Source organism: Salmo salar, chromosome ssa14 (genome assembly GCF_905237065.1).
Source record: "Salmo salar chromosome ssa14, Ssal_v3.1, whole genome shotgun sequence".
In the NCBI taxonomy this organism is placed as follows: domain Eukaryota; kingdom Metazoa; phylum Chordata; class Actinopteri; order Salmoniformes; family Salmonidae; genus Salmo; species Salmo salar.
Genome location: NC_059455.1, coordinates 87,265,494 through 87,293,164, shown reverse-complemented (window position 1 = coordinate 87,293,164; position 27,671 = coordinate 87,265,494). Strand labels below are relative to the sequence as shown.

General features: G+C 44.2%; 1 protein-coding gene across 1 annotated transcript in view; it reads left to right on the top strand.

The window, feature by feature from the left end:
• The window catches only part of LOC106570514 (endoplasmic reticulum membrane sensor NFE2L1), a 44,557-nt gene extending 18,416 nt beyond the window's left edge, over window positions 1-26,141 (top strand). The window contains exons 2-5 of the mRNA XM_014142932.2: window positions 4,480-4,578; window positions 4,816-4,929; window positions 20,729-21,209; window positions 23,448-26,141. Coding sequence (XP_013998407.1) covers window positions 4,480-4,578; window positions 4,816-4,929; window positions 20,729-21,209; window positions 23,448-24,229 — 1,476 coding nt within the window. The 3' untranslated portion in view covers window positions 24,230-26,141. The remainder of the gene's footprint in view (window positions 1-4,479; window positions 4,579-4,815; window positions 4,930-20,728; window positions 21,210-23,447) is intronic.
• The last annotated feature ends 1,530 nt before the right edge of the window (window positions 26,142-27,671 follow it).

Genomic DNA, 27,671 nt, shown 5'->3' with positions numbered 1-27,671 from the left:
GTGTAGTGTCCAGAGCATGGAGGCGCTACCAGGAGACAGGCCAGTACATCAGGAGACGTGGAGGAGGCCGAAGGAGGGCAACAACCCAGCAGCAGGACCGCTACCTCCGCCTTTGTGCAAGGAGGAGCAGGAGGAGCACTGCTAGAGTCTTGCAAAATGACCTCCAGCAGGCCACAAATGTGCATGTGTCTGCTCAAATGGTCAGAAACAGACTCCATGAGGGTGGTATGAGGGCCCGACGTCCACAGGTGGGGGTTGTGCTTACAGCCCAACACCGTGCAGGACATTTGGCATTTGCCAGAGAACACCAAGATTGGGAAATTCGCCACTGGCGCCCTGTGCTCTTCACAGATGAAGCAGGTTCACACTGAGCACATGTGACAGACATGACAGAGTCTGGAGATGCCGTGGAGAACGTTCTGCTGCCTGCAACATCCTCCAGCATGACCGGTTTGGAGGTGGGTCAGTCATGGTGTGGGGTGGCATTTCTTTGGGGGGGCTGCACAGCCCTCTGTGCTCGCCAGAGGTAGCCTGACTGCCATTAGGTACTGAGATGAGATCCTCAGACCCCTTGTGAGACCATATGCTGGTGCGGTTGGCCCTGGGTTCCTCCTAATGCAAGACAATGCTAGACCTCATGTGGCTGGAGTGTGTCAGCAGTTCCTGCAAGAGGAAGGCATTGATGCTATGGCCTGGCCCGCCCGTTCCCCAGACCTGAATCCAATTGAGCACATCTGGGACATCATGTCTCGCTCCATCCACCAACGCCACGTTGCACCACAGACTGTCCAGGAGTTGGCGGATGTTTAGTCCAGGTCTGGGAGGAGATCCCTCAGGAGACCATCCGCCACCTCATCAGAAGCATGCCCAGGCGTTGTAGGGAGGTCATACAGGCACGTGGAGGCCACACACACACAACTGAGCCTCATTTTGACTTGTTTTAAGGACATTGCATCAAAGTTGGATCAGCCTGTAGTGTGGTTTTCCACTTTAATTTTGAGTGTGACTCCAAATCCAGACCTCCATGGGTTGATAAATTGGATTTCCATTGATTATTTTTGTGTGATTTTGTTGTCAGCACATTCAACTATGTAAAGGAAAAAGTATTTAATAAGATTATTTCATTCATTCAGATCTAGGATATGTTATTTTAGTGTTCCCTTTATTTTTTTGAGCAGTATATATATTATTTCTATAATATCTAATATTATTTATATATATATATATAAATAATATTAGATATTATAGAAATAATATATATACTGCTCAAAAAAATAAAGGGAACACTAAAATAACATATCCTAGATCTGAATGAATGAAATAATCTTATTAAAAACTATATATATATATATATATATATCCATCCATCCATCCATCCATCCAATTGGCTTTGACTTCTCAAACACGGCAGAACACTTACACAATATGATGCCCCGTTACCTTATCAATTCAGTAACATACTTAGATAAATGAAGTTTACCTTCCTAGTTTTCACGCAGGAAAAAAGATCATGCCAAAGAAATATCTTCCTGCATTTTGTAAACGCAGATCTAAAATACTTCTTATTGTAATTTCTGTTCTGTATTTTCTCATTGTAGCCAGCCTACTTTTCTCTGGTAAAATGCAAGCTTTAAGCAAAACCCTAGGAAATGTAGCTGGCTACATTCTTTCTATGCTAAACATTAGAAATATTATGGCCATGCATTGTTTTTACTTTTCTTTTTCATTGTAGCTCATTTTACTTGTGTGGCTGCCAGCCAAATGCATTGCACATATGTTATCATCTGATGAAAATGAAGCCATTTTCTTCTGAATGTGTTGCACTAATGTATTTTCTGTTAAGGAAAACTGTAGTTGCACGTCACTGATAAAACGCGACCCCTGTCAGTACACAGCTGTACTCACTTGCTCCTGCTTTTTCCCGTTGTGCTATTTACAAACAAACTCATGACTGGCTCAACTGTTCTGGGGAACTACTGTAAGCTTCATAATGTGACAGGTGAAATCAAGTACGCCATCTGCTTTATCTCCAAGCTTATTGCACAGTTGACTGCAGGCAGTAGCTACAAATAATATTTATTGAAAAACGTCAAAGAAATAGTTTAACAGTATTGAAAAACCATCCCTGGCTATTTCCAAATACCCCGGTATACAGTGTACCATCGAAGCCTAGCATCAACCTTGTAAATGACCGCAGTTGTCAAGACGGATAACAGTTGTGGTTAACAGCACTCTAGTAACAGTTAGGTAGGGCCTGAGTCATTTAACTTCGCTACTGGGGTTCATTGTAGCAGAAAACAGCGCCTCCTGTTATCAGTGGCGATTTCAACATGTCAATCTTGGTGAGGCAAACAACCCATTTTTTTTTTAGATGCATGCCAGCGAAGCCACTACACAACTCTAAACAGTACATTAAATTAAGTAGAACAGTGATAAATGGTGCCCACAAACGTTTAGTCTACACCAAGCTGTCCCGAGAGTGGAGCTTATGGCTGACTTGCTTAAATAAATGTGGTTTCTGCTGACTCCTTGTGGATTTGTGTAACTGGGTAAGAACCGCGTTCTCCTTGAATAATAATGAATGTCGATGTGAGTTTTGAACCATACACAAACAGTATTACATTTATGTTCAGTAAATTCATGTTTGTTCTTATATAATTAACACCTTAGCTTAAAGCAAGTGCAAGCAAACAAGCTGCCATGAGGTAGACCCTGACTCTGCGGTTAGCCTACCATTTGAAGTATTTTATTAGGCGTATGTGGTCTTTTAAAAGGAAGGACAATCCACTTTTATAGACAATATACAGACGCACTGACAGCACATTTCAAACAAAACAACCATCGCACTATGAACTAGAATTACATGGGTCTATTACTGAACTGTGTGTTGAACAAAAATATTTGAATGGGAAGAGATTGTCACTGGAAAACATGGTTACGTGAAGGGCATACTACAATATGTTGTTGGGTCTGTAACTTACTGACATTATATTCTAAACTCAGCAAAAAAAGAAATGTCCTCTCACTGTCAACTGCGTTTATTTTCAGCAAACTTAACATGTAAATATTTGTATGAACATACGATTCAACAACTGAGACATAAACTGAACAAGTTCCACAGACATGTGACTAACAGATGGAATAATGTGTCCCTGAATAAAGGGAGGGGGGGGTTAAAAATCAAAAGTAACAGTCAGTATCTGGTGTGGCCACCAGCTGCATTAAGTACTGCAGTGCATCTCCTCATGGACTGCACCAGATTTGCCAGTTTTTGCTGTGAGATGTTACCCCACTCTTCCACCAAGGCACCTGCAAGTTTCCGGACATTTCTGGGGGGAATGGCCCTAGCCCTCACCCTCCGATCCAACAGGTCCCAGACGTGCTCAATGGGATTGAGATTCGGGCTCTTTGCTGGCCATGGCAGAACACTGACATTCCTGTCTTGCAGGAAATCACGCACAGAACGAGCAGTATGGCCGGTGGCATTGTCATGCTGGAGGGTCATGTCAGGATGAGCCTGCAGGAAGGGTACCACATGAGGGAGGAGGATGTCTTCCCTGTAACGCACAGCGTTGAGATTGCATGCAATGACAACGAGCTCAGTCCGATGATGCACGCCGCCCCAGACCATGACGGACCCTCCACCTCAATTGATCCCGCTCCAAAGATCAGGCCTCTGTGTAACGCTCATTCCTTTGACGATAAACGCAAATCCGACCATCACCTCTGAGACAAAACCACGACTCGTCAGTGAAGAGCACTTTTTGCCAGTCCTGTCTGGTCCAGTGACAGCGGGTTTGTGCCCATAGGCGATGTTGCCGGTGATGTCTGGTGAGGACCTGCCTTACAACAAGCCTACAAGCCCTCAGTCTAGCCTCTCAGCCTATTGCGGACAGTCTGAGCATTGATGGCGGGATCATGCGTTCCTGGTGTAACTCAGGCAGTTGTTGTTGCCATCCTGTACCTGTCCCGCAGGTGTGATGTTCGGATGTACCGATGCTGTGCAGGTCTTACACGTGGTCTGCCACTGCGAGGACAATCAGCTGTCCGTCCTGTCTCCCTGTAGTGCTGCTTCTCAAAAGTGGCTCGTGCTGTGTCAGCTGCATGCACAAGTGCAGCCTGCCTAGCTATTGCCCCCATGAGGAGATTGTCTAGTAATTTGTCAGACTCGGTCCTCTCAATCCGTATATGACGTAAGACACATTTGACAGAAGTACCGAAAGTAACCAATTCTAGTACCGAACCGTTTTTCATGTTCTAGTATCGGAATTGTACAGAAGTTTCGGTATATACCGTGCAACACTAATGGCTAACAAATGTCTTTCTTTGTCCTGGTCTCTTTCTCCCACCTTCATCTTCTGTCCTCTTTCTTCCCTTTTCCTCTGTACTCTCATTATCCACCCCACATATTTCTTTCTCTCTACTTCTCACTTCCTCAATTTATTCTGGTTGTTCCTTTCCATCTTTTCCTGTTATCAGGAGGTTGAGTTACTGAATGGGCAGATTGATGGTGATGAAGCCAGAGAGGAACCGGTTTCCCTGACTCAGCTGGCTCTCAGTTCAGCACTAGAACAAGAGGTACGCACAGCGACGAGACAGAATTCAAATAAATGTGTCTTGGAATGTAGGCTAGCTAGAGAACAGGTAGGCATGTCTTCATTTATCATACTATTAGCTCAGTCTGTGATGACCCTCATGTTTTGTGTGTGCAGTATGTGCTGTGCTTGCCTTGTCACATTTTTTCATTGTGTGCATGTTGCATGTTTTTCATCACAGATTTTACTGTGTTTGTTGACTGTGTGTTGTTGATTCCAGGGTTTGTTCACTAGCGGAGCTTCTCTCACTTGTCCTGAGGACCCCCGTTCCCCTGCCATCGACATCCACCAGCACTGGAGCCACTTCCTGTCTCTACCCGTCTCTGAATTTGACGTAAGTGGTGTCCCTTGATGATGATGTCATGGTGATATTTGGCAATAGAGAAGGCGATTTGAAATTTGTTAGTTAGGTATTATGGTTCCCTTTGTCAGTCAGTTTTCGGTACATACTATGGGGGAGTCGTATTCTTACGACTTAGTTTTGAAGGATCTACAATTATGCCTGACAAGGCCAATGAAATTCAATTCACGCCTCTCTGGAAGCCCCGCCTTCCACAGGTGATAAGCGTGAGGCTCAGATTCATTTCTTGAATTATTCCGCTCTTCACCTCAGTGTGAACAGGAACGATTAACTAAAACAAACAATTGGAAAACGAGACTGCGTTGCACCAACTAAACTGTCCCGTAGTAGAGCGTGCTCACGCCCTGGGAGTTGTGTGCGGAAGGTTGTAGTTATCATATATTTTCGAATCACAAACAATTAGTTATTCATTAATTTCCTGGCGCACTGAGACAACGATGGCTAAGCCGGGTTCTGGGTGGAGGTCATGGCCCAGTCAGGCGGTTATAGCATTTCTCTGAAAGATACTTACGCTCTGTGTGGTTTGTCTCGGCTTAGAGTACGCTCAGGCGGCCCCCGCTCGAAACAGTCCATGTGTGCATATTCACGCACTTCGTACAAACTCTCTGGAAACACATGTAGCCTTCTTGAGGAAGCTTGGCATTACTGATGGCGACTTTCCTTTCTTGGATGTCGGTACCTCAGCTGGGACCAAGGAGCAGGAAGCAGAAATGGATGGGGTGGTCAGAGCATATGCGGTGGCTGCCTGGGTTATGCGGTGGCTGCCTGCGCCCAACCCAGCTCCTGGGCGCTCTGTCACCAGTTACGGGAGGCTACTCAAAGAGAGAGGGTGGCCAGGTTCGGTGGGTACCCCCCGCCGCCTGTGTCTGCCTCGGCCAAACACCACTTGTCCCTCTTCCCAGACTTGTTGATGAAGAGTCCGGTCCCACTTCAGTGATCTGGTCCTCCGTGGACTTTTCGAGACCGGGCTAGCTAAACGAGCGCTGCATAGCGTGCTAGCCAGGTTGGCTAACTCGCAGAGGTGAGCTAGCTACTGTATTACTGTTTATTCCTGCCTCCCCACAGTAGAGTTGCTGGGGTAGCGCTCTTGTTTAGTATACGTAGTGTTAAGTCGCTTGGACATTCTAAATGGACTGTGCTGCAGTCAGGCTAGTGAGCCTAGCTTATGCTAAAAAGTCTCCTGGCTAGTGTCAGCTAGCATGCTTAACTTCTGGCGAGTGTAACTTACTTGCTTTCCCCCAGCATTATGGCAACCACGTTCTTATTTTCAGTTCCTGGAGTGATGGAAATTGGGTTTGCGAGCACCTCAGATGAAGAAGCAGCCCCCCGAGCACTTAGCTGGGGTAACCCCCGGACCGAGGGGCTGTGACACGGGTCTGAGTGACCAGTGTGCCCCTCCATAAAAACATTACTGTGACAACCGTACCCCCACGTTTGGCAAACTGGGTACTACGTCAGCAATTGCCAGAGCCTCCTGAGCACTTAAAGGGGCCGGGCTTCATGCAGGCTATACAGTCTCACGGAAGCACAACGTATGTTGGAAGCTTGTCCATGTTTAATCCTGCCCCCTCTGTTACCCCGTGTTCCACGGTGTTCACGGTCTATATCGATCTCCCCACGATGAGTGATAAGTTGGGTCACTGTCCACAATGGGGCGCCCCTCCCCCATAATTGGCTCATTACTGGGATTCCTTGCTGATTCTTACATATAGCTCACTAGTTTTTATTTATAAAAAAAAAAAAATGTTTACCTTTTTATTTAACTAGGCAAGTCACTTAAGAACAAATTATTATTTACAATGACAGCCTACCGGGGAACAGTGGGTTAACTGCCTTGTTCAGGGGCAGAACGACTGATTTTTGCCTTGTCGGCTTGGGGATTCGATCCAGCAACCTTTCGGTTACTGGCCCAGCGCTCTAACAACTAGGATACCTGCCGTCCCTATGATGTGTCTAGGGATTCAGTTTATGGCCTCTATAGGTGATTGGTTGTTTCTAGCGGAGTCGAGGGAATGAGAAGGGTTGGACACGCCCACACTATTATCCCACACTCCTAGGAATTAGATACAATTATGAATCGCCCCTGTCTGTTACAACAGAAGGGCTGTCGGTCCCATTCCCAGCTAGGTTACGAGGCGCTTTGTCGCCAGTACCTATGACTGGTCGGTAGGGTGACCTCCATGATGAAATACTTTTTCTTTGGGTTAATATTCAATGCGTGTGGTCCAGAGATGGGTGCCAGACAGTTACCAGACCGCATCTTACCGCCTAAACCGAGTGAGGCTCATTGTGACAACAGTACCCCCAGGTGGCACAGCCAATCGGGGCACGTCACTGATCGCCAGAGCCCGTGTACCCAGAGTGGGCCAGGCTTTAGGCAAATCTTGGCACATGTAGAGTTATTTTTTATTTATTTTTTTTACCAAGTTCCAGTGTTCACGGGTGTTAACCTCTCTAGGGTATGTGGGACGAAATCGTCCCACCTAGTCAACAGCCAGTGGAATCGAGTGGCGCGATATTCAAAAACCTTAAAAATGCTATTACTTCAATTTCTCAAATATATGACTATTTTACACCATTTTAAAGACAAGACTCTCGTTAATCCAACCACATTGTCCGATTTTCAAAAAGGCTTTACAACGAAAGCAAAACATTTAGATTATGTCAGGAGAGTACCCAGACAGAAATAATCACACACCCATTTTTCAAGCTAGCATATAATGTCACAAAAACCACAGCTAAATGCAGCACTAACCTTTGATCTTTATCAGATGACACTCCTAGGACATTGTTATACAATACATGCATGTTTTGTTCAATCAAGTTCATATTTATATCATAAACCAGCTTTTTACATTAGCATGTGACGTTCAGAACTAGCAAACATACCGAAAACTTCCGGTGAATTTACTAAATTACTCACGATAAACGTTCACAAAAAACATAACAATTATTTTAAGAATTATAGATACAGAACTCCTTTATGCAATCGCGGTGTCAGATTTTAAAATAGCTTTTCGGCAAAAGCACATTTTGCAATATTCTGAGTAGATAGCTCGCCATCACGGGCTAGCTAATTTGACACCCACCAAGTTTGGCGTTCACTAAACTCAGAATTACTATAAGAAAAATTGGATTACCTTTGCTGTTCTTCGTCAGAATGCACTCCCAGGACTTCTACTTCATCCACAAATGTTGTTTTGGTTCAAAATAATCCATAGTTATGTTCAAATATCCTCTGTTTTGTTCTTGCATTCAGGTCCCTATCCGAACGGTGACGCGAGGACGCATGTCGTGACAAAAAAATTCAAAATATTCCATTACCGTACTTCGAAGCATGTCAAACGCTGTTTAAAATCAATATTTATGCGATTTTTCTCATAAAATAGCGATAATATTCCGACCGGGAGACGTTGTTTTCGTTCAAAGACTGAAAGAAGAAAATGGACTCTTCACGTGCCAGCGCGCACCCGTGTCATTGTTCTCAGATCGACCACTATCCAAATGCGCTACTGTTTTTCAGCCAGGGACTGCAGAGTCATCATTCCCCGTTCTGGCGCCTTCTGAGAGCCTATGGGAGCCTTAGAAAATGTCACGTTACAGCAGAGATCCTCTGTTTTCGATAAAGAGGCTATAGAAGGCCAAGAAATGGTCAGAGAGGGCACTTCCTGTACAGAATCTTCTCAGGTTTTGGCCTGCCATATGAGTTCTGTTATACTCACAGACACCATTCAAACAGTTTTAGAAACTTTAGGGTGTTTTCTATCCAAATCAAACAATTATATGCATATTCTAGTTTCTGGGCAGGAGTAATAACCAGATTAAATCGGGTACGTTTTTTTTTTATCCGGATGTGAAAATACTGCCCCCTACCCTAGAGAGGTTAAGCGTTGTCTCGCGTATGCGAGTTCGATGAAGTGTTCCTTCTCCATGTTCAGACACACGGTTGTCTAGAGTGGTGGTTCTTCATCCATTTCCAATCTTTCCCAGTCCACAAGGTCCCGCCCCTTCAGAGGGCACTTCACGGGAGTCTCGCTGTCTGCTCCGACCAGAGTATGAGTGATGAGCGGAGCGTGCCCAATTTGACTGGCGCATGGAGCAAGTTTCCCAAAGGCTGGAGCTCCAGTCCTGCTCACTTCACGATCTCGGGGCATGCCCGGCCCAGCATACATCTGTAGTCTACTTGTGTGCTGCTATAGCGCCTTGATTTAGCTACTGTCATGGAGTTCACTAAATATTTTCATAATGAAACAGATTTTAAAAAGGTGCAATATCAAGCTGACTTACGAAGATGAGGAAGAGCAAGAGAGGGAGTGCGGTGAAGTTATGTCCACAACTAAAGAATCATTGTGGAATCTGAAAAGACACCTATCCCGAAAGCATAATGGTGTACTTACTAGCACATGCTAACAGAAAGGAACAAGGAGGGTAGCTAGCTGTGTCATTGTAGGAAAGTATTTATAAACTAAACATCAGATCTCTGAAAAGTTATCTATTCAATAGGCTATAATTGATTTTGGCCCAATAGGCCTGACATTACCTCTTTCAATGAGCTTTCCATTTTGATAGGCCTAAAGGTTTTTAGGGTTATTTTGCCTACCTATAGAAAACTGTAAAAAACCAAATCTGCATCCCTGCCCAGCCTGACGAGTGGCCTGAAGGCTGTTTAGCATCCCCAGTGGCTCTGCAAGCGCTGAAAGGATATTCTCTGCTGCTGGCCGGCTCTCCAGGCACAATCGCACGAGCCTGAAGCCAGACTCTAGCCAAACTCCTGTTTCTAAAAATTAATTCAAAGGCACTGAATTTTTCATTTCATTTGTATTTCATTCTAAGTCACAGACTATATGGGCAATTTATTGACTATAATGATTTAATACAACGAAATGTTTAAATGCTGAGCACTTTATGTCCCTGCCAGCCTAGTGTCAAACTCGCAGATGCTTCAATGTATTTCTTTGTAGGCTACAACCTTGAAATAATTGAAATCATATAGCCTAAACAATTAAATGTTCGTTCCTTAGGCTACCTGTCTGGCTTCCATTTAATACAACATGTAGCCTATTTCAAATGACGAGCGCGTCTTATAGTTTGTTATAATACTTTTCATTCAAATCATATGATTTGGTTTCAATGCTTAACTAAATGGAAGGTCCAGACAGTCACACAAATAGATGGGTGTTGGTTAAATTGTGTTTTATTTTTTATTAATGGAGCGAATTTGAAGCGACACAATTTTTTGGGGGAATGGTTGGAATGGATGTGGAGGCTCCGCTCCATGAGCGATGAGCGGGATTTCCGACTGCTCAACTCTGCTCACATACTCTGGCTCTAACCAATGGCTCGCATGCACAGTGTTGCCCTGGATCATGTGACCAGTGACGTCAGGGTACAGGCTACAATTTGTTGTGCATACCCCACGCTTCTGCAGTATCATCACGTCGACTGTTCCCCAGGCCTCAGCAACAGTTTTAAGGGAGGAAATATACTCCTGTCTCCAGAAGCAGGAAATCTGAGTGGTTCCTATGACGAAGATCCGGAACGGCTGGTACAGATGATATTTTCTGGTTACGAAAAGGGGCTGGACTTTCCATCCCATTCTAAACATATGTGCTCTCAGCAAGCACCTCAGTCGCCTGCTATTAGAGCAGAGTCCATGGTACAAGCAGTGTTACACACATCCTTGCTACTGTCCCATATTCATTCTAGGCTTCATAAGAAACCAGAAAAAGAGCTGTCTGACTCCATCTCAGCGCATTCCTGTTTCTGGGTATTGAGCTAGACTCACTCGCGTATCACACTTTTCTATCCCCACAGAGGGTGCCCGGGTTCCGGCTCTGCTCTGTTTTCGCCAGTGCCTATGCCTACTGAGGATGATGCCTTCTGTGATGGAAGTCGTTCAGTTTTAGCTAGAGATGTTTTTTTGCATTGGATGTATCTCAATCCACCGATGTCGTACTTCCGCATCTGCAATGAAAGGTGGCAGAGCTAGAGCGGTGTTTGTCAGACCATGAGACATTCTGAAAATTGGTCTACTCGCGAAAACATCTGTAGCATCTGAAAGGTTTGGCCTATAAACTATTATAGAAAGGGGAGACTCTCATTAACATGATGGTGTTCTCTGTTTTGCTCACCCACCAGTGTCACGGGACTTGTCTGAAGGTAACCAGTACCAGTTTAAAAAAATGGAAGAATTAAGGTAGTTGTGTCCTACCCAGAAAAAGGGGTTGAGGATACCCTAGGATAGGGGGCGCCACAGCGCATTTTGAAAAAAAAATCGTTCCCATTTTCAACGGCCTACTAATCAAACTCAGAAGATAGGGCATGCATATACTTATTATATATGGATAGAAAACACTCTAAAGTTTCTAAAACTGTTTGAATGGTGTCTGTGAGTATAACAGAACTCAAATGGCAGTCAAAACCCCGAGACCGATTGAAACAAGAAGTGGAATTCTGAATTGTGGACTTGACTTCTCATCTTTCCTTATTAATCACACCGTTAACCATGGTTCAGTGAGCACTTCCTATTGCTTCCACTAGATGTCGCCAGTCCTTTCACAGTGGTTTGAGCCTTATAGAGTCAAAACTCAGTGAATGACACGAGTTTGAAATTGGTCACAGGGGATGGGCCATCACCATTATGACGCCGGCGGCCATGTCTGCCCCCACCTTTGGAAACGGTTTTAAAGGCCATGACATCATCCCCCTCGAATCTTATTGGCTCTCTTGGTGTTAGAGGCCCTGAAGATTTATTTTATACAACGTTTGACATGTTTGAACGAACCTACATGCGCGAGGATTGCTTTTATTCTGAACTTCAGAGCTGCGCTTGGAGAGAGCCATAGGACGCGCTACCAACATCAGGCTAATGGAACGTGAAGTATGGACTTTTTGACCGAAAATACATCTGTTGTGGACCTGGGATGCTTTCTGATGAAGACAACTAAAGGTAGGCGATTATTGACAATATTATAGAAGATGAGATGGTTCATGTTGTTGCGTCCAAGATGGCGCCGAGCTCTGTATATTAGCTCATTTTCTGAGTATCGCATCTCCTTTTATCGCAAAGTGTGATTACCCAGTAAAGTTAATTTAAAATCTGGTATGACGGGTGTTCTCAAGAGATATTCATCTATAAATGTTAGATTGACAATATACATTTAAAAAATCGTTATAGTATAGCAATTTATTGAAATGTAGCATTGTTTACCGGGACGCTTTTGAGGGGAAATTAGGTAGTCAACGTCAGACAGAGATGTAAAATGCTGTTTTATATATAAATATGACCTTTATTGAACAAAAGAATGCATGCATTGTATAACATGATGTCCTAGGGGTGCCATCTGATGAAGTTTGTAAAAGGTTAGTGCTGCATTTAGCTGTTTATGGATTATATGTGATGCAAGTGGTTGGTCGGAAAATGGCTATGAAGCTGCTTTTTACGATGGACTCATCTAATATAATCTAATGATTTGCTTTTCCTGTAAAACCTTTTTGAAATCGGACGACGTGGGTCGATTCAGGAGAGGTGTATCTATAAAAAAAATATATATATATATTTAAAAAAAAAAAAAAATTATGATATTTTTTTAATGCTAATTGGCGATATGATTTTTCGCTGGATTTTGATCCCGCTAACGGGATCAGATGCTGAAGAGGCTAAATATGTGTAACAAAAAAAAGAAAATATATATGTGTATGTACACACACAGTTGAAGTCGGAAGTTTACATACACTTAGGTTGGGGTCATTAAAACTCGTTTTTCAACCACTCCACAAATTTCTTGTTAAACTATAGTTTTGGCAAGTCGGTTAGGACATCTATTTTGTGCATGACCCCAGTCATTTTTCCAACAATTGTTTACAGACAGATTAGTTCACTTATAATTCACTGTATCATAGTGGGTCAGAAGTTTACATACACTAAGTTGACTGTGTCTTAAATAGCTTGGAAAATTCCAGAAAATGTCATGGCTTTAGAAGCTTCTGATAGGCTAATTGACATCATTTGAGTCAATTGGAGGTGTACCTGTGGATGTATTTCAAGGCCTACCTTCAAACTCAGTGTCTTTTTGCTTTACATCATGGGAAAATCAGCCAAGACCTCAGAAAAAAAATTGTGGACCTCCACAAGTCTGGTTCATCCTTGGGAGCAATTTCCAAACGCCTGAAGGTACCACGTTCATCTGTACAAACAATAGTACGCAAGCATAAACAACATAGGACCGCATAGCCATCATACCGCTCAGGAAGGAGACGCGTACTGTCTCCTAGAGATTAACGTACTTTGGTGCGAAAAGTGCAAATCAATCCCAGAACAACAGCGAAGGACCTTGTGAAGTTGCTGGAGGAAACGGGTACAAAAGTATCTATATCCACAGTAAAAGGAGTCTTATATCGACATAACATGAAAGGCTGCTCAGCAAGGAAGAAGCCACTGCTCCAAAACCGCCATAAAAAAATCCAGACTACGGTTTGCAACTGCACATGGGGACTTTTTGGAGAAGTGTCCTCTGGTCTGATGAAACAAAAATAGAACTGTTTGGCCATAATGACCATCGTTATGTTTGGAGGAAAAAGGATGGATTGGCATCATGAGGATGGAAAATTATGTGGATATATTGAAGCAACATCTCAAGACATCAGTCAGGAATTTAAAGCTTGGTCACAAATGGGTCTTCCAAATGGACAATGACCCCAAGCATACTTCCAAAGTTGTGGCAAAAGGACAACAATAAGGACAACAAAGTCAAGGTGTTGGAGTGGCCATCACAAAGCTCTGACCTCAATCCCATAGAAAATTTGTGTGCAGAACTGAAAAAGCGTGTGTGAGCAAGGAAGCCTACAAACCTGACTCAGTTACTCCAGCTCTGTCAGGAGGAATGGGCAAAAATTCACCCAACTTGTCTTGTGGAAGGCTACCCGAATTGTTAGACTTCCGGCGCCGACAGAGATGGCCGCCTCGCTTCGCGTTCCTAGGAAACTATGCTGTATTTAGTTGTTTTATGTGTTATTTCTTACATTGTTACCCCAGGAAATATTAGGTTTTATTACATACAGTTGGGAGGAACTATTGGATATAAGAGCAACGTCAACTCACCAACATTATGACCAGGAATACGACTTTCCCGAGGCGGATCAATGGCTTGGATCCCAGCCGGCGACCCAAAACAACGGCGCCGCAGAAGGGGCAGACGGAGCGGTCTTCTGGTCAGGCTCCGTAGACGGGCACATCGCGCACCGCTCCCGAGCCTACATCTCGCCAATGTCCAGCTTCTTGACAACAAGGTAGACCAAATCCGAGCAAGGGTTGCCTTCCAGAGAGACATCAGAGATTGTAACGATCTCTGTTTCACGGAAACATGACTCACTTGGGATACGTCAGAGTCAGTACAGCCAACAGGCTTCTTCAGACATCGCGCCAACATAAACAAACATCACTCTGCTAAGAAGGGCGGGGGTGTATGCCTTATGATTAACGAGGCGTGGTGTGATCATAACAACATACAGGAACTCAAGTCCTTTTGTTCACCTGACCTAGAATTCCTTACAATCAAATGCCGACCGCATTATCTACTAAGAGAATTCTCTGTGATCATAATCAGTTGTGTATATTCCCCCCCCCCCTAAGCAGACACATTTGAAGGCCCTGAAAGAACTTGATTTGACTCTATGTAAACTGGAATCCACATATCCTGAGACTGCATTTATTGTAGCTGGGGATTTTAACAAGGCTAATCTGAAAACAAAGCTCCCTAAATTTTATCAGCATATTGAATGTGCGACCCGGGCTGGCAAAACCCTGGATCATTGTTATTCTAACTTCCGAGACGCATATAAAGCCTTCCCCCGTCCTCCTTTTGGAAAATCTGACCACGACTACATTTTGTTGTTCCCAGCCTATAGACAGAAACTAAAACAGGAAGCGCCCGTGCTCAGGTCTGTTCAACGCTGGTCCGAACAATTGGATTCCACGCTTCAAGATTGCTTCGATCATGTGGACTGGGATATGTTCCGCATAGCGTCGGACAATAACATCGAGTACGCTGATTCGGTGAGCGAATTTATTAGCAAGTGCATCGGTGATGTTGTACATACAGCATCTATTAAAACATTCCCCAACCAGAAACCGTGGATTGATGGCAGCATTCGCGCAAAACTGAAAGCGCGAACCACTGCTTTTCATCAGGGCAAAGTGACCGGAAACATGACCGAATACAAACAGTGTAGCTATTCCCTCCGCAAAGCAATCAAACAAGCTAAGCGACAGTATAGAGACAAAGTAGAGTCGCAATTCAACGGCTCAGACACGAGAGGTATGTGGCAGGGTGTAGTCAATCACGGACTACAAAAGGAAAACCAGCCCCGTCGTGGACCACGATGTTTTGCTCCCAGACAAACTATACAACTTTTTTGCTCGCTTTGAGGACAACACAGTGCCAATGACACGGCCCGCTACCAAAACCTGCGGGCTCTCCTTCACTGCAGCCAACGTGAGAAACATTTAAACGCGTTAACCCTCGCAAGGCTGCCGGCCCAGACGGCATCCCCAGCCGCGTCCTCAGAGCATGCGCAGACCAGCTGGCTGGTGTGTTTACGGACATATTCAATCAATCCTTATCCCAGTCTGCTGTTCCCACATGCTTCAAGAGGGCCACCATTGTTCCTGTTCCCAAGAAAGCGAAGGTAACTGAACTAAATGACTATCGCCCCGTAGCACTCACTTCCGTCATCATGAAGTGCTTTGAGAGACTAATCAAGGATCATATCACCTCCACCTTAACTGACACCCTAGACCCACTCCAATTTGCTTACTGCCCCAATAGGTCTGCAGATGACGCAATCACACTGCACACTGCCCTAACCCATCTGGACAAGAGGAATACCTATGTAAGAATGCTTTTCATTGACTACAGCTCAGCATTTAACACCATAGTACCCTCCAAACTCGTCATTAAGCTCGAGACCCTGGGTCTCGACCCCGCCCTGTGCAACTTGGTCCTGGACTTCGTGACGGGCCGCCCCCAGGTGGTGAGGGTAGGTAACATCTCCACCCCGCTGATCCTCAACACTGGGGCCCCACAAGGGTGCGTTCTCAGCCCTCTCCTGTACTCCCTGTTCACCCATGACTGCGTGGCCATGCACGCCTCCAACTCAATCATCAAGTTTGCAGACGACACTACAGTGGTAGGATTGATTACCAACAACGACGGGATGGCCTACAGGGAGGAGTTGAGGGCCCTCGGAGTGTGGTGTCAGGAAAATAACCTCACACTCAATGTCAACAAAACAAAGGAGATGATTGTGGACTTCAGGAAACAGCAGAGGGAGCACCCCCCTATCCACATCGACGGGACAGTAGTGGAGAAGGTGGAAAGTTTTAAGTTCCTCGGCGTACACATCACGGACAAACTGAAATGGTCCACCCACACAGACAGCGTGGTGAAGAAGGCGCAGCAGCGCCTCTTCAACCTCAGGAGGCTAAAGAAATTTGGCTTGTCACCAAAAACACTCAACTTTTACAGATGCACAATCGAGAGCATCCTGTCGGGCTGTATCACCGCCTGGTACGGCAACTGCTCCGCCTACAACCGTAAGGCTCTCCAGAGGGTGGTGCGGTCTGCACAACGCATCACTGGGAGAAAACTACCTTTCCTCCCGGATACCTACAGCACCCGATGTCACAGGAAGGCCAAAAAGATCATCAAGGACAACAACCACCCGAGCCACTGCATGTTCACCCCGCTATCATCCAGAAGGCGAGGTCAGTACAGGTGCATCAAAGCGGGGACCGAGAGACTGAAAATCAGCTTCTATCTCAAGGCCATCAGACTGTTAAACAGCTATCACTAACATTGAGTGGCTGCTGCCAACATACTGACTCAGCTCTAGCCACTTTAATAATGAAAAATTGATGTAATAAATGTATCACTGGCCACTTTATATAATGCTTACATACCCTACATTACTCATCTCATATGTATATACTGTACTCTATACCATCTATTGCATCTTGCCTATGCCGTTCGGCCATCGCTCATCCACATATTTTTATGTACATATTCTTATTCATTCCTTTACACTTGTGTGTGTGTATAAGGTAGTTGTTGTGAAATTGTTAGATTACTTGTTAGATATTACTGCACGGTCGGAACTAGAAGCACAAGCATTTCGCTACACTCGCATTAACATCTACTAACAATGTGTATGTGACAAATTTGATTTTGAAGTTAAACAATTTAAAGGCAATACACTCAATTAGTATTTGGTAGCATGTAAACTTCTGACCCACTGGGAATGTGATGAAATGAATAAAAGCTGAAATAAATCATTCTCTCTACTTTTATTCTGACATTTCACATTCTAAAATAAAGTAATCTTACCTGACCTAAAACAGGGAATTTTTACTAGGATTAAATGTCAGGAATTGTGAAACTGAGTTTAAATGTATTTGGCTAAGGTGTATGTAAACTTCTGACTTCAACTGTGTGTGTGTGTGTATATTACACACACACACACACGTATGCAGTTACAGTCAAAAGTTTGTACACACCTACTCATTCAAGGGTTTTTCTTTATTTTTACTACTTTCTACATTGTATGATAATAGTGAAGTTATCAAAACTATGAAATAACACATGGAATTATGTAGTAACCCAAAAAGTGTTTTTAACACATCCAAATATATTTTATTTTAGATTCTTCAAAGTAGCCAACATTTGCCTTGATGACGGCTTTGCATACTCTTGGCATTCTCTCAACCAGCTTCACCTGGAATGTTTTTCCAACAGTCTTCAAGGAGTTCCCACATATGCTGAGCACTTTTTGGCTGCTTTTCCTTCACTCTGCGGTCCGACTCATCCCAAACCATCTCAATTGGGTTGAGGTAAGGTTATTGTTGAGGCCAGGTCATCTGATGCAGCACTCCATCACTCTCCTTGGTCAAATAGCCTTTACACAGCCTGGAGGTGTGTTGGGTCATTGTCCTGTTGAAAAACAAATTATAGTCCCACTAAGCGCAAACCAGATGGGATGGCGTATCTCTGCAGAATCCTGTGGTAGCCATGCTGGTTAAGTGTGCCTTGAATTCTAAATAAATCAGCGACAGTGCCACCAGCAAAGCACCATCACACCACTTCCTCCATGCTTCATGGTGGGAACCACACATGCAGAGATCAACCGTTCAGCTACTCAGCCTTTCAGTGGGTGGAACCAGTGGGTGGAACCAAAAATCTCAAAGGACAGATTTCCACCTGTCTAATGTCCAATGCTCGTGTTTCTTGGCCCAAACAAGTGTCTTCTTATTGGTGTCCTTTGGTAGTGGTTTCTTTGCAGCAAATCCACCATGAAGGCCTGATTCACACAGTCTCCTCTGAACAGTTGATGTTGAGATGTGTCTGTTACTTGAACTCTGAAGCATTTATTTGGGCTGCAATTTCTGAGGCTGGTAAGTCTAATGAACTTATCCTCTGCAGCAGAGGTAACTCTGGGTCTTCATTTCCTGTGACGGTCCTCACGAGAGCCGGTTTCATCATAGCGCTTGATGGTTTTTGCGACTGCACTTGAAGAAACTTTCAAGGTTCTTGAAATGTTTTGGATTGACTGACCTTCATGTCTTAAAGTAATGATGGACTGTCATTTCTCTTTGCTTATTTGAGCTCCTCTTGCCATAATATGGACTTGGTCTTTTACCAAATAGGGCTATCTTCTGTATACCACCCCTACCTTGTCATAACACAACTGATTGGCTCAAACACATAAGGAAAGAAATTCCACAAATTAACTTTTATGTGCAAAGCTGTCATCAAGGCAAAGGGAGGCTACTTTGAAGAATCTCAATATTTTGATTTCTTTAACACTATTTGGTTACTACATAATTCCATATGTGTTATTTCATAGTTTTGATGTCTTCACTATTATTCTATAATGTAAAAATAAAGAAAAACCCTGGAATGAGGTGTTGTGTTCAGACTTGTGACTGGTACTGTTTATAAACTCAGGAAGTATATATATATATATATATTTCCTGATTTAAAAAAATATATATAATAAAAAAAATCTCCTAGATATAGGACAGATAATTCAACCTTGTTTCTTTTTGCCATGTGTGTGTTATTCTATTTGTTTCTATGGGCTTTAGTAGTAATGGTATGACCATCTTAAACAATTCCATATGTCACATTAGCACCCCCAACGTCTTAGACTCTAAGGAATTAAGCACAATCCATACAGAAAAATAAAAAAGATTCCACTCCAACTATAAGAATAAAAATATTGGCAGATATGTTATCGGTTAATATTCCACTCTAAAATCGGAATCGGATCCAAAAAATATGGGTCGGACTCTAGATGCGATTGCACGTTGAGGGCCCCTCAGACCCTCTTTTCCACATTTCCGCCAGTGGTTCTGATTCAGCCCACGTTGGAGAGGGTGCGCAGGTAGGGCTTACCATTGAGTCTTGTTGCTCCCCATTGGCCCAGGCAACCTTGGTTCGCGGAGATCATTCGGCTTTTAGGCGGGGATCTGTGGAAACTCATGTTGTCCTAGGCGCGCAGGCAGGTTTGGCAATCGAGGCCAGAGATTTGGTTCCCATGGGCTTGGCCCCTGAGAGGGCTGATCTGATGGTTAAAGGTTTACCTCCGAAAGTTATTGCTACCATTGTCTGCAAGAGTTGTAGAGGGCTGTATGTGTAGAAGTGGCAAGCGTTTGAGCTCTAGTCCCAAGATAAAGGACTTTTCAGTGCTCTGAGGGACATCCTTATGTTCCTACAGGAGCTTTTCAAGCATTCTCCACTTAGACCGCTGTGCCACTTGGGAGACCAAGGCACTGCATCTCAGTGCAAGAGGCGTCACTGCGGTCCCTGGTTCGAATCCAGGCTGCATCACATCCGGCCGTGATTGGGAGTCCCATAGGGCGGCACACAATTGGACCAGCGTTGGCCGTCATTGTAAATAAGAATTTGTTCTTAACTGACTTGCCTAGTTAAAGGTTCAAATTAAAATAAAAAATGTAATGAAAAAGTGGTCTCAGCGTGTCATGTGGGCCGGAACCACAGCAGGGGCTCATCCCCTGGTGGTGCATTTTGTGAGAGGTGTATGTCATCTTAGACCCGCCTCTAAACTTTGGCACTGGTTTTGGAGGCACTGTGTGAGGCCCCCTTTTTAAGGCTCTGGAGTCAGTGGATCACCATACACTTTTGGGAGGTTTTATTGCTTGGATGTTACTGCTCCCAGTATATAGTCACTGCTCCCAGTATTATGACTATAACTACTGTTCCCTAAAGGAGGGTAACAAGGTACAACACCTATTTGTCTCCGTACCGCCTGTTCCTGGGCACGGTGAAGAGCGGTATTAAATCGAAGGAATGATTCCGAACCTCACGCTTATCACCTGTGGAAGGCCGGGCCTCCAGCGAGGTCTGATTTTTATTGGCCTTGTCAGGCAGGATTGTAGATCCTTCAACTGAAGTCGTGAGAGTGCGACTCCCCCATAGTATGTTGTACCCAATTTCCCTCCTTCAGGGAACTGTAGTTATAGTCATAACTGTTTCATACCCCAAAGATGTTAGGTTTTACCTGGGAGTTGCTGTGACTTACCTGGGAGTTGCTGTGACTTACCTGGGAGTTGCTGGGACTTGCCTGGGAGTTGCTGTGACTTGCCTGGGAGTTGCTGTGACTTGCCTGGGAGATGCTGTGATTTAGCTGTGTAATACTGTGTTCTGCTCTTTGTATTTCAGGCCCGTCATCATAATGTGTGTTTTGTGTTACCCAGGATTTAGACCCGCTGGTTCCTCAGCAGCTGTCTGACCTCGACGCCGACATCTCCAGCGCCATCAGCCAGGACGTCAGTCTCCGTGACGCCATGGTAACAGGTTCCACCTACGATATGATCCCACCAAGGGGTGGAGTCAGGACCCTGGTCGCCCGACAACCAAGAGGGCCCCTTTTCCAACTAGAATCCACAAACTCCTCTGACTCATCACCAGGGACGACCACGGGGCTGGCTGCACTACCGTTGTCCACGGTGGTCAACGGAATGAGTAACGGAATGTTATCCCATGGTGCACTAGGTGGCTGTCTGGACGAGGCAGTGTTTGACCAGATCAACCTACTGGGGCTGGAGGGCTGCCTGGACAATATGGATGCCCAGCTCCTGGGGAATCTACAGGGCATCGACCCTCGGGTCCTGGAGGACCTTGACTCAGACTCCGGCCTCTCTCTGGAGAGCAGCTCTCGAGGCCCAACCTCCCCAGGTGAGTTGGCAGACTTATGGGGCTGCTTTAGAAAGGTGCAATGTTCAGATAGGGGACATGATGATCCTCTGATTTGCAAGAGAAGGAATCTCCTCAACCGTAGCCTATAGATTACACACATACAGTACCAGTCAAAAGTTTAGACTCATACCAGGGTTTTTCTTTATTTTTACTATTTTCTACATTGTAGAATAATAGTGAAGAAATCAAAACTGTGAAATAACACATATGGAATCATGTAGTAACCAAAAAAGTGTTAAACAAATTAAAATATATTTTAGATTTTTCAAAGTAGCCACCCTTTGCCTTGATGACAGTTTTGTGCACTCTTGGCATTCTCTCAACCATGAGGTAGTCACCTGGAATGCATTTCAATTAACAGGTGTGCCTTGTTCAAAGTTAATTTGTGGAATTTCTTTCCTCAATGCGTTTGAGCCAATCAGTTTTGTGACAAGGTAGAGGTGGTATACAGAAGATAGCCCTATTTGGTAAAAGACCAAGTCCATATTATAGCAAGAACAGCTCAAATAAGCAAAGAGAAATGACAGTCCATCGTTAATTTAAGACATGAAGGTCAGTCTATCTGAAAAATTTCAAGAAATTAAAGTTTCTTCAAGTGCAGTTGCAAAAACCATCAAGCGCTATGATGAAACTGGCTCTCATCAGGACCGCCACAGGAAATGAAGACCCAGAGTTGCCTCTGCTGCAGAGGATAAGTTCATTAGACTTACCAGCCTCAGAAATTGCAGCCCAAATAAATGCTTCAGAGTTCAAGTAACAAACATCTCAACATAAACTGTTCAGAGGAGACTGCGTGAATCAGGCCTTCATGGTCAAATTGCTGCAAAGAAACCACTACTAAAAGACACCAATAAGAAGACTTGCTTGGGCCAAGAACCACAAGCAATGGGCACTTAGACAGGTGGAAATCTGTCCTTTAGTCTGAGTCCAAATTTGAGATTTTTGGTTCCAACCGCCGTGTCTTTGTGAGACGCAGAGTAGCTGAACAGATGTTGGCTCCCGAGTGGCGCAGCGGTCTAAGGCAGTGCATCTCAGTACTAGAGGTGTCACTACAGACCCTGGTTCGATTCCAGGCTCTATCACAACTGGCCGTGATTGGGAGTCCCATAGGACAGCACACAATTGGCCCAGCATCATCCGGTTTAGGGTTTGGCCGGGGTAAGCCGTCATTGTAAATAAGAATTTGTTCTTAACTGACTTGCCTAGTTAAATAAAGATTTAAACTAAAATCTTTGCATGTGTGGTTCCCACCGTGAAGTATGTAGGATGAGGTGTGGAGGTGCTTTGCTGGTGGCGCTGTTGCTGATTAATTTGGAATTCAAGGCACACTTAACTAGCATGGCTACCACAGCATTCTACAGTGACACGTCATCCGATCGGGTTTGCGCTTAGTCACACTATCATTTGTTTTTCAACAGGACAATGACCCAAACATGCCTCCTGGCTGTCTATGGGATATTTGACCAATAAGGGGAGAGTTGGAGTACTGCATAAGATGACCTGGCCTCCAAAATCACCCTACCTCAACCCAATTGAGGTGGTTTGGGATGAGTTGGACCGCAGAGTGAAGGAAAAGCAGCCAACAAGTGCTCAGCATATGTGGGAACTCCTTTGAGACTATTGGAAAAGCATTCCAGGTGGAGCTGGATGAGAGAATGCCAAGAGTGTGAAAAACTGCTATCAAGGCGAAGGGTCGCTACTTTTAAGAATCTCAAATATATTTGGATTTGTTTAAAAGGATCCAAACATTTTTTTTTTTTTTAAATGTTCACCTAAAATGACATACCCAAATCTAACTGTCTGTAGCTCAGGACCTGAAGCAAGGATATGCATATTCTTGATACCATTTGAAAGGAAAAGCAGCCAACAAGTGCTCCGCATATGTGGGTTCTCCTTCAAGACTGTTGGAAGAGCTAGCTGAGAGAATGCCAAGAGTGTGTAAAGCTGTCATCAAGGCAAAGGGTAGCTACTTTGAAGAATATATAATATATATTTTGATTTGTTTTACACTTCTTTTGGTTACTACATGATTCCTTATGTGTTATTTCATAGTTTGTCTTCACTATTATTCTACAATGTAGAAAATGGTGTCAACTTTTGACTGGTACTGTATATCTGCAGCATTCTAAGCATTGCACACTTTTGAATAGCTAGTTGAGCATACTACATCTCCATTCTAAAGTAGCTTACATATTCCTATGTACATTTGACTCCCAGGTGCGTCGGAGGTGTCGTCAGCGTCTTCCAGTTCGTTCTGTGAGGATGAGGGCGGAGCTACGGGCTACAGCAGCGAGGCAGACTCCCTCCCCTCCAAGGGCATCGCCGACTACGACACAACATGGTCACCTGTGGACCTCAGTGAGAGTGTGTGGCACGACCACAGCTACTCCACCCCAGCCTTCTCGCACCCATCAGCCACCACATTCCCCCACAAAACCATCAAACAGGAGCCTTTCAGCGACGAAGACGATGACAGGGAGGATTACGAAGATCGAGAGCTTAGCCGCGACGAACTCCGCGCCCGGGAGTTGCACGTCCCGCTCTCGGCAACGGAGATCGTCAGCATGCCCGTGGAGGAATTCCTGGAGCTGCTGGAGGGACGTGGCCTATCTGCAGCCCAGGTCACCCTCCTGAGGGATATCCGGAGGCGAGGGAAGAACAAGCTGGCGGCACAGAACTGCCGCAAGCGCAAGCTGGATGCCATCACAGGGCTCCAGGAGGAGGTGGAGAGGCTGCAGGCCCAGAGGAATCGGCTGCTCAGGGAGAGGCAGCACACGGCCAAGGCTCTGGGAGCTGCAGGCCAGCGCATGGAGCACCTCTCCAGGGACGTCCTTTCCAGGCTGAGGGACGACTCCGGACGACCCCTGACCCCAGAGAGATACACCGTGCAGTGTGGGGCCAATGGGAGGGTCGTGGTGCAGCAGATCAGGCGGCCTGGTGTTGCCTCGACGACAGCTGGAGGTAAAACGGACAAGAGGAAGAAGGACAAGAAGCCTTGATGCTGAGACTTGAAGTTTTAAGGATGTGCTATTGTTTTCTCTGAACTTATGGGCCAGATTCTGGTCATGTGACTGTGTTTCCGGATCTTTCTCTTCCTTCTTGTCTGGACTCTCTGACCTTGGGAGCCTAAAAGGACAGAAATGCAGAAAAAAATGTAACCCAAAAACGTGCATGTAAATACAAATATTACGGAATATGTGTGAATGATGGAGATTTTTTTTTCTGGAAAAAGAAACGTAGCTCAAACACTGGACTCTAATGGTTTCTTGCTATATAAATGAAAGGGTTTTATCATTTAAAGCATTTCTTACAAGGAGAATTGTAATATTTCCAACTAAAATAAATTATAGGCTAGTTAAAAAGGGAATTTCAATTATATAGCTTAAAGGCTTAATGCAGACTTTTTATATCAAATCATTTCTGCGTGACAATGAAGTACCTTACTGTAATAGTTTTCCATTAAAATGCTGGCAAGAATTTTGCTTGGACTGTCTGGGGGGGGGGGGGGGGGGGCACTGAAAACTAGCTGTTATTGGCAGAGCGGTTTGGAACTCAATTTGTTGGTCTATTAACTAATTTAACACCTGGTGATATCGCCAGGCAAGTTGAAACACCACCCATGCAAAGCCTGCTGATGTAGAAGGTCCTGTGTAGATTTTCAACCAGCATCTATGAGAAAATAACACTGATCACATTTTTTCACACTTTTATAGTGTTGTTTCATCAGCTGTTTTACAATATGATACACAACACAGGAAAAACAGAATGTTGACTGCACTGGGCCTTTAACCTCAACTGGAAATTGATAGTAGTTTTTTGGCATCTGATAAAGATTTCTAACATTCTGAAAAGTTCTAAAGACCAATGTTCCCCCATACATCCTAGTTCTGGAGTTTTAAGTTGAAATTCTTTCAAAACTGAATCTAACTGGCGACATGTTAGACATGTCATTTGAAATATGACATTTGAGACTTTACATTTTCAAAAAAAAGTGATGCATAGATGTAGATATTGCTTTATGTATGATCACTTTTTATATGTTTTTATTCAATTTGTATTTTTTTTAAGCACTGTATGCATCCTCTCTCTGATATTTTGAAACAGGGCTTTGAGTTTGATGGTTTTCATTCTACCTCACAACTACAATGGATTTATATGGATGGTTTGGGCTGATTTTGGGAGAGACCATTTTTTTTTATTCCATGGGGAGATGAGTGGTTGGGGAACACAAGTGCACTCAAGTCACTGCAAACGCTTCACTGTAGGTCAAGGTTGGTGATACAACTGACCTTACCCTCCTTAACTTCTTGAAACAATTCCTTCACCCACTTTTGTGTTCCGAAGTAAAGTGTTCTTGTTGTATGTGTGTGTATTATTTGAGAAATGCTCACAGAGATTGAAGAAAATGTGTACTGAAAGATAAAACCAGAAAAAAAGTATACTGTGCAGAGTTGTACAAGAAAGTCGAAGGTAGGCTATATAGTACCTACATCAAGCAAGTGAAAACATGTGGTCTTTATTGAAGATTTTCTTTACGTCTCAGAAGTTAGTTTTGCCTTGGACAAAACCAATCCGATTCCCAGGTTGAACAGATCTTTTCATTTTCGAATTGTATTTTTTATTTTTATTTTTTGGCACTTTTAGTTTTGTGTGTTTTCTGATTGCCATGTGTGTTCGAGTAAATGAGGCTGAATGAATTAAAAAAATCCATAAATAAAACATTTTTTTCTTTATTGTTTTATATATAAACATGGCTTAGCTCGACTGGGATTGATTTGTGTTAAAGCTGTACGAGGCAGGATGTTAAACTGAGTTATGTGACTTAAATCTCCTTTTTCTAAGAGCACTAATGATGTTCTTGGTGATATGGTTCTTTCCTAAGAAAAAAAATTAAATGTTTAACAAAACGAAGTTGTCTGTGTTAGGTCTTTGGTCTGAACACATCTATGTGGAATCGTATTGACGGCATGTTTAGCCCACCTCAAGACTCACTCTCAATATACACACAGGCTACTCTACTGCAGCAGGGCCTGGTTTCATGGTTCTATTGATGAACTTAAAGGAAAACTGCACCCAAAAACTATCTTTTGGTATTTGTTTCATTACTCCAATGCTGACACAGTCCCAAAATGTTTTGCTTGTCAGCAATCAAGTTTAAAAGATATGTAACTTTCAAAATACAGACATCATCTCTGTATGATACATTTTGCATCATATGATAGAAAATGCATCATAAGGGGATGATTTTGAAAGTTACAAACACTGCATGACAAAGTATGTGGACAATTGCTTGGCGAACGTCTCATTCCAAAATCATGGGCAATCATGGGGACCCCTTTGCCGCTATAACAGCCTCCACTCTTCTGGGAATGCTTTCCAGTAGATGTTGGAACATTGATTCCACTCAGCCATGAGCATTCGTGAGGTTAGGTGATTAGGCCTGGCTCACCGTCAGCGTTCCAATTCCTCCCAAAGGTGTTCAAAGGGGTTGAGGTCAGGGCTCTGTGCAGGCCAGTCAAGTTCTTCCACACAGATCTCGACAAACCACTTCTGTACAGACCTCGCTTTGTGCATGGGGGCATTTTCATGCTGAAACAGGAAAGGGCCTTACCAAGACTGTTACCACAAAGTTGGAAGCAGAATCGTCTAGAATGTCATTGTATGCTGTTGCATTAAGATTTCCCTTCACTGGAACTAAGGGGCCTAGCCCTAACCTTGTAAAACCTAAAAAGCCCCAGACCATTATTCCTCCTCCACTAAACTTTACAGTTGGCACTTCCATTGGGGCAGGTAGCGTTCTCTTGGCATCCGCCAAACCCAGATTCGTCCGTCAGACTGCCAGATGGTGAGTGATTTATCACTCCAGAGAATGTGTTTCCACTGCTCCAGAGTTCAATGGCGGTGAGCTTTACACCACTCCAGTCGACGATTGGCATTGTGCTTGGTGGTCTTAGGCTTGTGTGCGGCTGCTCGGCCCTGGAAACCCATTTCATGACGCTTCCAACGAACAGTTCTTGTGCTGACGTTGCTTCCAGCGGCAGTTTGGAACTCGGTAGTGAGTGTTGCAACCGAGGACAGACAATTTTTACACGCTATGCACTTCAGCACTTGATGGTCCCATTCTGTGAGCTACTTTTTTTAATTTAACCTTTAACTAGGCAAGTCAGTTAAGAACAAATCCTTTTTTTACAATGACGGCCTATCCCGGCCAAACCCAGCCCGGACGAACTCTGGGCCAATTGTGTGCCGCCCTATGGGACTCCCGATCACGGTTGGTTGTGATACAGTCTGGAATCGAACCAGGGTCTGTAGTGACGCCTCTAGCACTGAGACACAGTGCCTTAGACCGCTGCACCACTCTGGAAATTTGACGAACTGACTTGTTGGAAAGGTGGTATCCAATGACAGTGCCACATTGAAAGTCACTAAGCTCTTCAGTAA